This window comes from Tupaia chinensis, unplaced genomic scaffold (genome assembly GCF_000334495.1).
Source record: "Tupaia chinensis unplaced genomic scaffold, TupChi_1.0 Scaffold140534_1, whole genome shotgun sequence".
Classification (NCBI taxonomy): domain Eukaryota; kingdom Metazoa; phylum Chordata; class Mammalia; order Scandentia; family Tupaiidae; genus Tupaia; species Tupaia belangeri.
Genome location: NW_006200409.1, coordinates 1,587,534 through 1,600,055, shown reverse-complemented (window position 1 = coordinate 1,600,055; position 12,522 = coordinate 1,587,534). Strand labels below are relative to the sequence as shown.

The window sequence follows — 12,522 nt, the reverse complement described above, 5'->3', positions numbered from 1 at the left end:
ACTCCACGGGGGGGGTCCAGCGACATAGCCATTATGCTAACTGCTGGTCCCCCCTCCCTTTTTTTTTTTTTTTTTGTTTTTTTTGAGAGGATCCCAAAGTTTTAAAAAGATCTAATTTGTACCCACTTTTCTTTCATTATTTATAAAGCCATAATGAAAAAAAGTGTATTTTATTTTCAATTTTTCAATATTTGCTAGACAATATTTTTTCCCTGTAGAAAACAAAACAAGTTGGCAAAACTTTGTTTTGATAAGCACTTTTTGAAATGATGCTACAAATCCTCATTCATGATGCCTGTTCCCAAAATATTTTCCCTTGGCTGTGTAGAGCATTTAGCAATAAAATAAACATATACTGTGTGTGGTGTTTGCTGCTCGACTATGACTTGTTCCAGTAAATACCCTCATTATATAAAGGCCATGGGTAGAAGTTGAGGTACTTTGCTCCTGTACCTACAAATTCGAGGACCTCGTGAATCCCCCAGTCTGTTTTGACAGCAGAATTACAGCTTGTTGGAGGTGGCAGGACTCTTAGAAGCCATCCAGAAGCCAGCACCCCTATGTGATGTGACAAACTGAGCCCCAGGGATTCAGAGTACAGGGTGATTAGTAGGGTGTGTGTGTGTGTGTGTGTGTGTGGTGCCAACCCCGAGGCCTCACATCTGTGTCTCTGCTAAGGTTGTAGAGGGGTGAACGGTGCTTTCTGAAGGTAAGTGTCAAGGTGGTCTCTTTGTATCATTCTATCTGTTTTGTTTGGATTCTTGTCTCTTCCATGAGGTCTTTGGGGGCTAAGAAAGGTGCCCATTCTCCTTCCCTTGAGTGCAAGGATGGCGATTACATTTCATACCAACTCTGAGCTGTTGGCCAAGTGATATGGGCATCTGAGGAGAGAGAGTTGCCGTGTGTGACCTGGACGTTTGCCATCCCTGGCTGTAGTGCATTGTCTTCCATGCTTGCTGATACCTTCCTACCTACCCATGCACGTGGGCAAAGCATGGTGTGCAGAGACGCGTACCGCACACGCACCCACACCTTGTCACTCACACGTGTAACCATGTTACATACATTTGCCACATCGCACCTGGTATCCCAGTTTGGGGGAGCACGGGGTGCTTCTTTAATAATAAAAATGGTATCTTGTCTAGAGCCCTGATTACTGTTCCTTGCCTCTGTTTTAAGTTGTTTGACAACATATTTCAAATGTAATTAGTTCCCATCAAAGTTCGCTTGCCTTTAGAGGGGAGAATTATTGATGGCACTTAAAGTCAGATCATCGTGATCCGTCGAGAGCTAAGTGTCTCCTCCAGGTTATAGAAGTGTATGTGGGGTGGGTGGGTTTGTTTAGATGGTTGCTTATTTGGCTTTTGGTGTTCTTGTTTGAACATGTAGTGTTTGTTTATGTGAGTAAATGATAAAGAAATAAAAGAATTTTACCCTTTCACCAATTTTTTAAAAATTGTCATTTGGGGACCAGCAGGTGGTATAGTGGTTAAGGCACTGGACTCCCACATGGTTGATCGCAGTTCAGGTCCTGAATGTGGTGGCTTAAAACTCACCAGACACGTGTGCGTGCCCAAAATCCTGACAAGAGAATAGAGGAGAAGAGATTGCTGCATGACCATCCTCTCTGGAGAGGGGGGTGATTTATCACTTTATATATCTCGGCAAGCACTTGTGCCCTATAGCAAAAATCTCTCTCTCAAAAAAAAAAAAAAATCACTTTCCTAGTTGGATTTTTCGTGGAATGGCTCTTGCTGGTATCTTTATTTTTTTTCAAACAGGCTTCTTATTCCTCTAAAAATGTTGCAAAAGGTATTCTTCAAGTTATGCACAGAACTTTGAACCACTAATTTTAAATATGTGGGTTTATACTTTTGGCTTGTATCTAGCTGTGTAGTCCTGTAAAGACTCTCTACCTCTTGATGTAGGATTAAAAAAAAAAAAAGAGAAATAGATTAGGTGATTTCTAAGACTATGCTGTATCGAAATTCTTATCTTTTTTAGAGATCGACAAATCATGTTTTCCTTCTTGCTACAGAGAAGGAAATTCATGAAAAACAAAACCTAACTGTATTAGTCAGAGTTCTCCAGAGACACAGAACAGATAGAAGATATGTGTGTATGCACACACGTGTATATTTCTTTATTACAAGGAAGGTGCTCACATGATTAATCGAGCTGACAAATCCTTGGAGACCCAGGAGAACTGATGGTGTTGTTCCAGTCTGAGTCCAGAGGTATCCTGTCCTAAGGTTGAGATCTAGAAAGGCATGATGTGTCAGTTCACGTCCAAAGGCAGGAAGAAAACCAGTGTCTCAGTTGGAAGATGGTCAGACCAAGGAATTCCACCCGTATTCAGAGGAGAATCAGCCTTTTGTTTTATTCAGACATTCAGAAGATTTGATGAGGCCCTTCCCCATGAGGGAGAGAAATCTACTTCCTCAGACCACCTGTAGGTTTAAGTGTTAAACTTTAAATTCTGGGACCTGCAGATAGTGGGATACTTAAAGCATTAGACTCCCACATGGCTGACCGTGGTTCAGGTCCTGGACCTATGGGCTTGCTTTCTCACTTTCTCTTTCTCTGGTCAAATTAAAAATAGTAACAACAAATAAAATTAAATAAATAATTCGTTTTTAAAAAAGTTAAACTCCTCCAGACAGACCCTCCTAGAAACATCCAGAATAACATTTGACCAAGTGTCTGGGTACCCTGTGGCCCAGCAAGGCTCACCTATAAAATTAACCTGCAAAATGAACTTCTTGAGACTAGCTAGAAAGTGTTTGCCTTTTTCTTCCTAGAGGTCGGTTCAGACTTTCTCTATAGCCAACAACGACTTTCTCTATAGCCCATTTCATTCTGAATATATTATTTCCGATAAAATCTTCATCTTGGGAGGTTCTCGTATTTTAGTATTTGTGTTTCTTCAATGCTCTTTAACTCCTTCTTTGATCCTTTTTCATTTTTTGTTAACTTTTCCTGGCACAACAATTTATACTAACTCACTGGTTTCCTTTCTAGTTCATAAACCTGGTGAAAAGAGGCGGTTAGCTTCTAACAAAGCAAGGTAGTGGAAGACACAGGTCTTGCTGTGCCTTTGTGGGTGGCTCATCTCAGTTCTTGATCTGTGTGGCCATGCGCATGTCTGGTTAACACACCTTGCCCTCTGGCGTTGAGCCACCAGTTAGAGTCAAACCCACCAGCCCTTTCTGCCAACCTTCTCTCTAGTTATGAGAGACAATCTCACCTTCCCCAGGAGAAATGCATCTCTTGGAATCCACTGTCCCCCTTAGGTGAAAGTCAGGCAGCTTTTAGCGCTGCTAAGTATTTGTGGCTTCTACTTTCTGGATTCAGTATATTCGTAGAAACCGCCTTTGAAAGTAGATCGGTGTGCCAGTGGTTTTGATGAAGACACTAGAGGAGGAGAGGCCCGCTGGCAGTTCCGGCAGGTGTGTGGTGACTGAAAGTCTCCTTCCTCTTCCCCAGGGACTGGCCACAAGCTACATTCATTCATATTTTAAGATGTACCAAAGGAGAACTCCAGTTCTTTACCTTGTAACAACCCCCTTCATCATGACAAGAGCATGCAACTCAGAAGGCCTTCACTTTTCTCTGGAGCATATACAGTTTTTCCCATATTATCACCTGATCCAAAAATGGATGATTATTGAAGTCAGTCTGACTAAGGTGGCTAGACTGCTCTACTTCGCTTTCTCCTTTCTCTCTTCAAATCCAATTCAAATTGGCATAAACAAAATGAGTGCATTGACTCATAACTTGAAAGGTCAAAGGTAGCAGACATCAGGCCTGGTTGGATTCAGAAGCCCCTGGACCAGAACTGTTACCTTTCAATTCAGTTCTTGGTTCTGTTGCCCTCCAAGTTGACTTTTTTATTTCCCCTTCAAGTCTGTGTCCTTGATTGTGAAGTAGTCTGTAGTAAGAGGCTTGGATTTAGTAAAGTCATCCACCCCTGGAGCTGGGGCTGTGATTCACTCTAACTAAACTACATAGCTTGAGAGTCAGAGTCATACCTTCTACATAATTTGAGGTATTTGTACCAGAATAATCATGAATGGGGGGGGAGATCAACTATAGTTCTTCTTGTGGTATAAAATAATTTAATATTTGTAAGTACATTTAAAGTTTTTCTTTTTTCCTTTTTTTTGGGGGTGGTGGTGGTGGTGGTGGTGGTTGTCATAGGGCTTATATACTTGCCAGAGATAGGGATGGTGGGAGGGAAAGTGAAAAATCACCCCCCCCCCTTACTCCCAGGTGTGGGGAGGATAGCCACACCACAATCCCTTCTCCATTCTCCTCCTGGGATTTTAGGCATGCATGTACATGTGCCCGGTGTGATTTTCAAGCCTTCAGGTCCAGAACTTGAACTGTTGTTGGCCATGAGGGAGTCCAGCGCCCTAACTGCCTCGCCACCTGCAAAGTTTTTAGAAGACATATCCTCTAAAATTTGTAGTGGTTTATAAGACTTTGTTTTTGGTGAAAGGAAAACATTAGAAAAAAGAGAAAATCAGGTGGGTCCTTAAACTAATCGGCTGGTAGACATGACCTAGAAACTTGGCTCTGAGGTCCCTAGGCATGAAAGAATGTTAGAGGAATGTGTGTGCACGTGTGTATACCATTTCACTGTAAGGTACAGCCTGTAGAGGGTAGGCCATGAGAAGTGGCTATGGAAGGTAATAAAGATGATGAGGTCATTGTCCTTAACATGCATTTCTTTTCCTTCGTCCTTCTCTGTGCACTGGCCCTTGAGACCCTGGCCTCTTTGTTCTCAACATTGTGTCAGAAAACAAGCAAGCAGGCAAATACTAGACGCATGTGCTGATCCTTTTGGAAGCAACTGGAGAGTTGATCATGTCACCTTTTACCACAGTGGTGAGTCACCACTCTGACAAGGTGGAATAGGATTACCTTAGTTGTAAAGTTGGGCTGATCTCTCAAGTGGACTCATGCATGCCTCGTGACTCATGCTTCTGTTTACAAATGTGTATTGGGTGGGAAGCTCTGTTTCCCAGATGGAAACCAGAGACCTCCAGGGATGGAGAACCAATAATTCCTCTGGTACTTGGCAGTCCCGTGTGGGAAGGGAGCAGTACAGATCTCAGGGCTTCTGGAATCAAAGTCCAGACAGAGGGTCAGCTGCAACCACTGAGGCCTTGTAGTAGCTCCACCTTTCAGGCAGTAATCCACCGGGATACACTTGGGGCAGTGGGAGGAGCAGGTACTGTAGCAACCATGTGTGGCTGTTTTAGAAGTGTGGCTGTTTTATACATTTGTCCTTTATTTTCATTGATTTCCTATCTCCCAGCATCTTTAATACCCAATATATTCTGATAGTGAATATTAAAACATATTAAAATAATATTGTCCTCAATCTCATACCCTTAGTCCTGAATTGGTATTGGTATTTGGGATTCAGAAAGTGGGGAAAAAGAAAAAAGAAAAAAAAAAAAAAACCTGTTCATAGAACTCTCCTTCCTGTAAAACTTAAAAAAGAAAGAGACCTAGAGTAGAGAGAGCCTACACCCTTTACAATAAACATAAAGGGCACAGATTTTTTTCCTAAAGAACATTAAAATGACATTTGTTTATTACAAAATAGCCCTTCCTGGGCCCCAGGTCGCTCTTTGCACCCGTGAGTTCTTTACCCTGTTTGTAGAACTGTAGTAAATATCTGCACAGGCCAATGAGTCTATACAGCAGCCATCTACGTGAGTCAAATGACACCTAGTCTATATTTCCCCTACCATTTACTAGCTGTGTGACCTTGGGCATGCTTCTTACCGTCTCTGAGTCAGTTTCCTCCTCTGTGAAATGGGCATGACACTACCTACCTCATAGGTGGTTGTAAGGATTAATGGAAGAACAAGTACATTGCGGTCCAGAGCCCAAGATGGGAACAGGCAATCTGTAAACCTTATTTTGTGATAAGGCTCCAGTTGGGTTGAAATTCAGTTCAAGCTTCTTGAGCACCCAAGATGTGTGATGCCAGACCCTGAGAAGGGTCCAGAGATGGTGGTGTAGTTGTTTCTTTCCAAAGACTGTAGTCTCATAGAGGAGACAAGGTGTGTGCTAGGATAGATCAGATCTCAAATGGCTCAACTATTGTGTGGAACCATGTGTAATAGCATATGAAGTGTAGAATATCAGCAATTGTGTACAGTTCAAATTAATAGAAGATTCAGGAAGGTAAGTTGAGAGAATATGAGCTCCCTGGTTTGCTAGAGGAGTGGCCATGACCATTAGGGGGAATGGTGGGTAGGCAAGAATAACGGGAAGGGGTGTAGAAAGGCCACATGAAGAGGTTGTGTTTGAGGGGCCACTAGAGGGGACCTCAAACTGGATGGCAGAGAGCTGGAAGATTCTGAATTATTCTGGGAACCGTAAATCCTCCATGTTCGGAGCTTCTGGAGACATGTGGGTTAGGGTAGAAAGGCAGACTGGGGACTGTGTATGCCTTGGGGACTGTGCCCCCTCCCTCCCAAGCCTCACTCTGTTCCCCTTTCTTCCTGGCAGCAGGGCCCCCTCCCTTGCTGCACTCAGGGACATGACTGTCAGCACTTCTGCCCCCCCTCAGACTTCACTGTCAGCACTCAAGTCTTCAGGGACATGAAAAGGAGCTACTCCTTACAAAAGGTTGGGGAGCCCTGGTGTATGGAGGTAGGTCTCGGAGCAGAATGGTGACGGTATGAGATGAGCTGGCTCTGAAATGAAACCACCCATCCAAAGTTTACCTGGCGCTAGGGCAGGGCCAATCCATCACGATCCCCTGAGTTCTTGTTGGGTCACTGTCATTTCGGGTGCCATGGTGTCTGGGCAGACTGACCACTGATAGGGATATCATTGCCATAAAAATGCCGGTTTACAAGGAGAGCGTGGAGGGCGGAGCTCCAACTCCAAGTAAGGGAGCTGACTTTCAGTAAAGGCCACGTGATCCATTGTCACATGTGGCTTCCATGAGAATGATGAGCAGCACATTATTTCATTAAACTTGACCCCCAGGAGGCAATTTCCTGGGACTGTACACTGCACCCAGTGCAAGAGAAGTTATAATCTCAAGTTTATCTTTGTTCCTAGTTATGTAGAACTTACTGATTTTCTTTGAGAATCCTAGGTGCTGAGGAATGTTCGCTCCTCCAGTATGATACCTACCCAACGCAGAAGCAAATGGCTTTTCTTGCAGATGTTGCTCTCCAAGGACAGGAAGCATTGCTAATTTCCTTTAAATAATTCAATGCAACGTCAATACCCCACACTGCTCAGTGCGTGGGAGTGACAGTTCTTTTCAAATTAGTAGTCCTGAAGAATAAAGAACATCTAGAATATGCTTTTATCTTCAGAGAAGCAAAAGTCAATGCAGATAAAAAATTGTAAAGTAACTTTTAGATTTAAACAGCAAATGATTTAGTACTAATGCTGCTACTATTTTTTTTTAAAGGGAAGTGAATATTTATGAGCCAATTAGTGAAAGCCTCCATCTTTTAAAAACATTTTTTTGCATCCCTACTAGGTGCTGGTTGCTGATGCTCTTAGGGCTGTTGGGATAGAAAGCATGGGTTTCCAGCAGTCAGGAACCTAGAATGAAATAAAACATGTGTACATATATCCTCTCTGTAGAGAGTGAAAATGCCAGTTAAATCATCTATGTTAGCTTGTTCTAGTTTAGGAGGTGGAGAGTAACTATTTAAGAGAACTAGAAAGGGGGCCAGCAGGTGGCATGGTAGTTAAGGACGCTGGACTCCCATATGGCTGATCACAGTTCAAGTCCTAGACCTGGTGGCTTGCTTTCTTTCTCTCTTTCTCTATCACTCTGTCCCTCTCTGGTCAAATTTAAATAAATAAATAAAGTTAAATAAAATTAATTCTTTTAAAAAAAAAAACGAACTAGAGAGACAGAAAATAAAAACCAAAATGACACGTCAACACATACACTTTTATACCTATTGATGATCTCTTAATATTTGGATGTGTTTTTTTCTAGTTATTTCTGTGTGCAGACTTCAAAAATGTCTCACCATATTGGAATTGTACGTTACATAGTTATACATTATCTTTTCACTCACTGTCATATCAAGGACGCCTTTCTATATTATAGTGTGTCTTAATTCTGGTCACTTTGTGTACTGGTATACCATGGAAATCCTCTGGCCTAACCATTCCCTTTTAGCCAGATGTGAGTAAAACTAGAGTGTTTTCTGGGTCTTTTGAACCTCACACTCTCTCACCCGTGAACATGCCTGTACTCAGACCCCCTTGTACCCTGAGTACCTGGAGCTGGTGTGGATGTAAAGACCATGCCCTTTAACTGGGCTCCTCCGTCTGACAGAGCAGGCAGGCCCTTCTCTGCAGTTGTCATGGCCTGGTGGAAGCTTATGTTCAGCAGCTTCTTCCTGGTTCACCTTTAATTAGCAAAATGGTTCATTCTGCCTATCCGTAAGGCTATATGAACACAGCTATTCCTCAGCCATGGCCTGCCAAGTGGTCACTCATTAGTCTGTGGTCAGAGTTAGGAGGGGGGTCAAGGAGAGCTGGGACCTACTGTGAGTATGAGGAAAACGAAACAGAAAGACGGTTTCTTCCTTATGACTCGAGATCCACAAGACCTGATTAGATCCCCGGCGCCAGTTGACTAGGAGAGTTTCTCAGCCTTGTTTTCAGGACAGAGAAACATCCCCTAGGGAAGTGCCACAATGCCACTTTTCAGGATTTAGTCTAAATCCATACATTGCAACTAGGCCATGTCAGACACAAGGACAACACTTTTTGGGCTGTGCCATTTTGGGCAAGTTACCAGACTGCTCTGTGCCTCCGTTTCTCTTTTCGGCCAAGAGGGTCACATGTGGGCTGTGTATAGTAGCCCCCACCCCCCATCTCACTTTCACTTTTCCGTTTTGGTTACCCCAGGACCAACCACTGTCTAAAAATAGGTGAGTTCAGGTAGTATTTTAAGAGAGAAAGAGAGGGAGAGAGAGAGAGAGAGACTACATTCACATAACTTCTTTTATGACAGTGTATTGTTACCATTGTTCTGTTTTATTAGTGCTGTTAATCTCTTACTGTGCTTGATTTATAAATTGAACTTTATCATAGGTATGGATAGGAAAACACAATATATATAGGGTTTGGTACTCTCTGTAGCTTCAGGTATCCACTGAGGGCCTTGGAATGAACGCATCCCCCCGCATGAGGAGGATAATTGACAAGAGAGCTGGGGTGCTGGTCTGGTGCGAGCACTCCCGCAGGATTCTTAGGGAATCACACAGTGTGATGTGTGGTGTGTTGCTAACATATCTTAGCCACTTAGGGTAGCTAAGTTACACAGCACATTGTCTGTATAGGTTTTAATGGAAACGTGTATGTAGTGTTTCTAGTACTGAGTCTTTCAAGAGTTTTGATGTGGTAACAACAGTCTGATCCACAGTATGAGTGTGTTAGAAATTGCTCTGCAAGCTGCATGTGATTGGCAGTTAGGAGAAGAGCTTTGAGTCTAGCATCTATCACCTCTGTTGGTGACGCGCTTTACGCTTTCGCGAAGCAATTTATGTACCTATAAAAAGGGGGTAGTAATGAATACTAGCCCAGCCCACTCCCCTGGGTGTCTGTAGGGCTCTCTTGACATTTAATATAGCAATTCCAATGGTTTAGGCACTACTGTAAATGATTTGCCTCTTTAAAGGCTAAGAACAATTCTAAGCGGGAAGTGCTGTGATTAATCCTGTTTTGCAAAGATGACTGAGTCACAGAGAGATTAAGCAACTTGCTTAAGACCACACAGCTGAAGAGTGGGAGCTTTTGATTCAATTCATGTTTTAGAGCCTTCCACACCATCTTCCACTTGCTTTAGGGACACGTGTTTGATCTATTCTACACCCAGCCTGAGTCTCAGGAGCTAGGAGGAAAGTTTTGATTGAGGACATCTGAGTTCTGACTTAACAAATCTCTCATTTAGGGCACCTTCTACTCCGTCCATATTTTTTTTTTTTTTTGAGAGAGATTTTTCACTATAGGGCGCGTGTGCTCGCCAGACAGAGAGAGACATAGAGACAGAAAGGGAGAAATCATCACCCAGGGGGGATGGTCACGCCGCAATCCCTTCTCCTCCATTCTCCTCTTGGGATCCTGGGCACGCACGCACACGCGCCCAGCGTGAGTTTTAAGCCACTGGGTCTGGGACGCGAACCGCGGTCGACTATGTGGGAGTCCAGCGACATAGCCATTACGCTAACTGCTGGTTCCCTACTCCGTCTATATTTAACATTCATCATCAGGACCAGCAGGTGGCACGGTGGTTGTGGTGGTGTACTCCCACATGGCTGTGGTTCGAGCCCCAGACCTGGCCGCTTGCTTTCTCACTTTCCTTCTCTCTCTTATTATTTAAATAAATAAATAAATAAAAATTATTCTTAAAGGGAGAAAGAAATCATTCACTATTCCTTCTTTCATTCTTTCCTTGCAATTCAACCTAACTCTAATCCTTTAGATCTCTTCCTCTGGGGAATTAAGGTTGGTAGACCAGTTGTGTAAATATGACTAAGAAAGTCAATACTCACCTGGGCAGGGATGAGTCACTTCTTTCTAGTTAGCTATTCAATTACATTTTAAAGCTAGCCACACAAAGTCATTACATTGGGGCTATTAACATGTTTAATAGTGACAATAATAGGGTGTGACCCTTGGCATAACTGCATTCAGATAAGAAAGAAAGAGTTTTTTTTTCTCCTTCCTGTAATTGCTTTGTCAATGCGGGTTTTCAGGGAAATGCTTGCAAACAAACTTTCAAGTTCTTTGTCTGAACCCTTCCCTTATTCCTTGTTTCTTCCTCTTCAGGGATTCTCTAAACTGTTCTGATCTGTGGCTGGGGAATATCAAGATGATGCTCTCTGACTCTTCTGGTTCTTTGGTTGACCTAACCTTGTACTAGCACTGAGCCTGTTTTGATTTCATTTCTAGGTGTACATGTCGGTGTGTCTGTGTGTTTTCAGGCTCATTATTGCTGCAACTTGCTCAGAAATCTTTCAATCTGTAAACTAAGGGAAAAAGACTTCTGCTAAATTTGCAGAGCTAGTCACATAGACCGGGAGTTCACCATTTTGGTAAGAGGAAATGAAACTTTTCTTAGGTTTATTAGACCACATTCTATAAATCTGTGGCTTATCTGTCTGATTTCTAAAAAGCACAGCCTCATGGCCAACGTTTTATTTTTGCCTCTTACTCACTTTAAACAAATATAGATATTACATCATTTCCTGGGTACTTTATTTTTCAGTGCATGTTATATACAGAAAATCTGGGTTTACACAACAGAAAGCATCCAAAGGGAAGTATTTGCTAATTTATAAATATCTGTATGTTAGGTTTGGACTAGCAGCCATTCTGCCAAACTAAAACTTTTACTTTATCTCACCACCTTAGATTATATACAAGCAGGGTGAATCAAACAGCAAAAATATCTCCCAGAGGCAAAATTAATATTGTAATTATACTTCCTTCTAATCTTAACCACCGAGCCACCTGCTGACCCCTATTTTATATCTCTTATGAGTAGAAGCGCTTTCCTATGCATGCTATGAAAACACTTAATAAAACTTTTAATGGATCGTCCATCCCAGAAGCGTGTCCCTTCATATGCTTAGGCGGATTGTTGGCTAAATTTTGCTATTACACTGCCGTTGCACCTCAGATGGCAGAGAGTGTAAATGGAAAATAGCAAAGACTAAACGGCTCTAGAACATTCAGTAATGTCCTCGAGCTGTATGACCGTAGCTTTGCATGTACAGTTCTGGACCATTTCTGTGCACGTGGACCAGCTGTTGTTACTCACTTCCTTTATGTGTGCCCTGCCCCACCATGCATGGGACTGCAAATGGGACTCTCATTATTTTCTTTCTTTCTTTCTCTCATTTTTTTATATGCCAAATTTCTTTCTCAAAACCTTGTAGGTTAAATGAGGGCCAGGATTTCCTCCATGATTAACTGCTCCAGTAGTGTAACATGGACACCAAGGTCATATTCAGGAGTTTGATGAAGACCCACCCTGCTTATCAGACCTAGAGCTCACCACCAGGAAACAGACCCAGAAAGGGAAGGCATCATTCCTGGCCCCATTTCCCTGTCCAGGGACTCAGAAGAGTTGTCATCGTAAATGCTGCTCATTTCACTGTGTACCCTTGTCCTCTCCCACCACGAGCTGGTATGGATACTAGGTAGGGTGTCCAGGCATGCTGTCTGGAAGTCTATGGAGCTCAGCCCTGTGAAAGTTGGGATGTTCTCCTCCCTGCGTCCAGGCCTTATGGACCCACCCAGTCCCTGCAGGACTACAGAGTGTACCCATGGCTCTTACCTCAGTGGCTACCTTCCCCATTCTTTGTGTGTCACGTGTTTTCTGGATCCTATATGACAAAGGTCATTAATAAAAACAGCCCTTTTGTGCATGATATGCTGTCATCTCTACAGTTTTTTTTTTTTTTTTTTTTTTTTTTTTTTTTTTTATTCCCCCTTTTTTTTTTT

At 42.7% G+C, this 12,522-nt stretch overlaps 1 protein-coding gene across 8 annotated transcripts in view; it reads left to right on the top strand.

The window, feature by feature from the left end:
• The window catches only part of TCF7L2 (transcription factor 7 like 2), a 217,233-nt gene that overhangs the window by 132,006 nt on the left and 72,705 nt on the right, over positions 1 to 12,522 (top strand). For 7 of the 8 annotated variants that reach the window (XM_014593395.2, XM_006162771.3, XM_014593396.2 and 4 more), the window contains exon 3: positions 6,535 to 6,675. The exons of the other annotated variant lie outside the window; for it this stretch is intronic. In XM_014593395.2, coding sequence (XP_014448881.1) covers positions 6,535 to 6,675 — 141 coding nt within the window. The remainder of the gene's footprint in view (positions 1 to 6,534; positions 6,676 to 12,522) is intronic. 8 annotated transcript variants of the gene reach the window in all.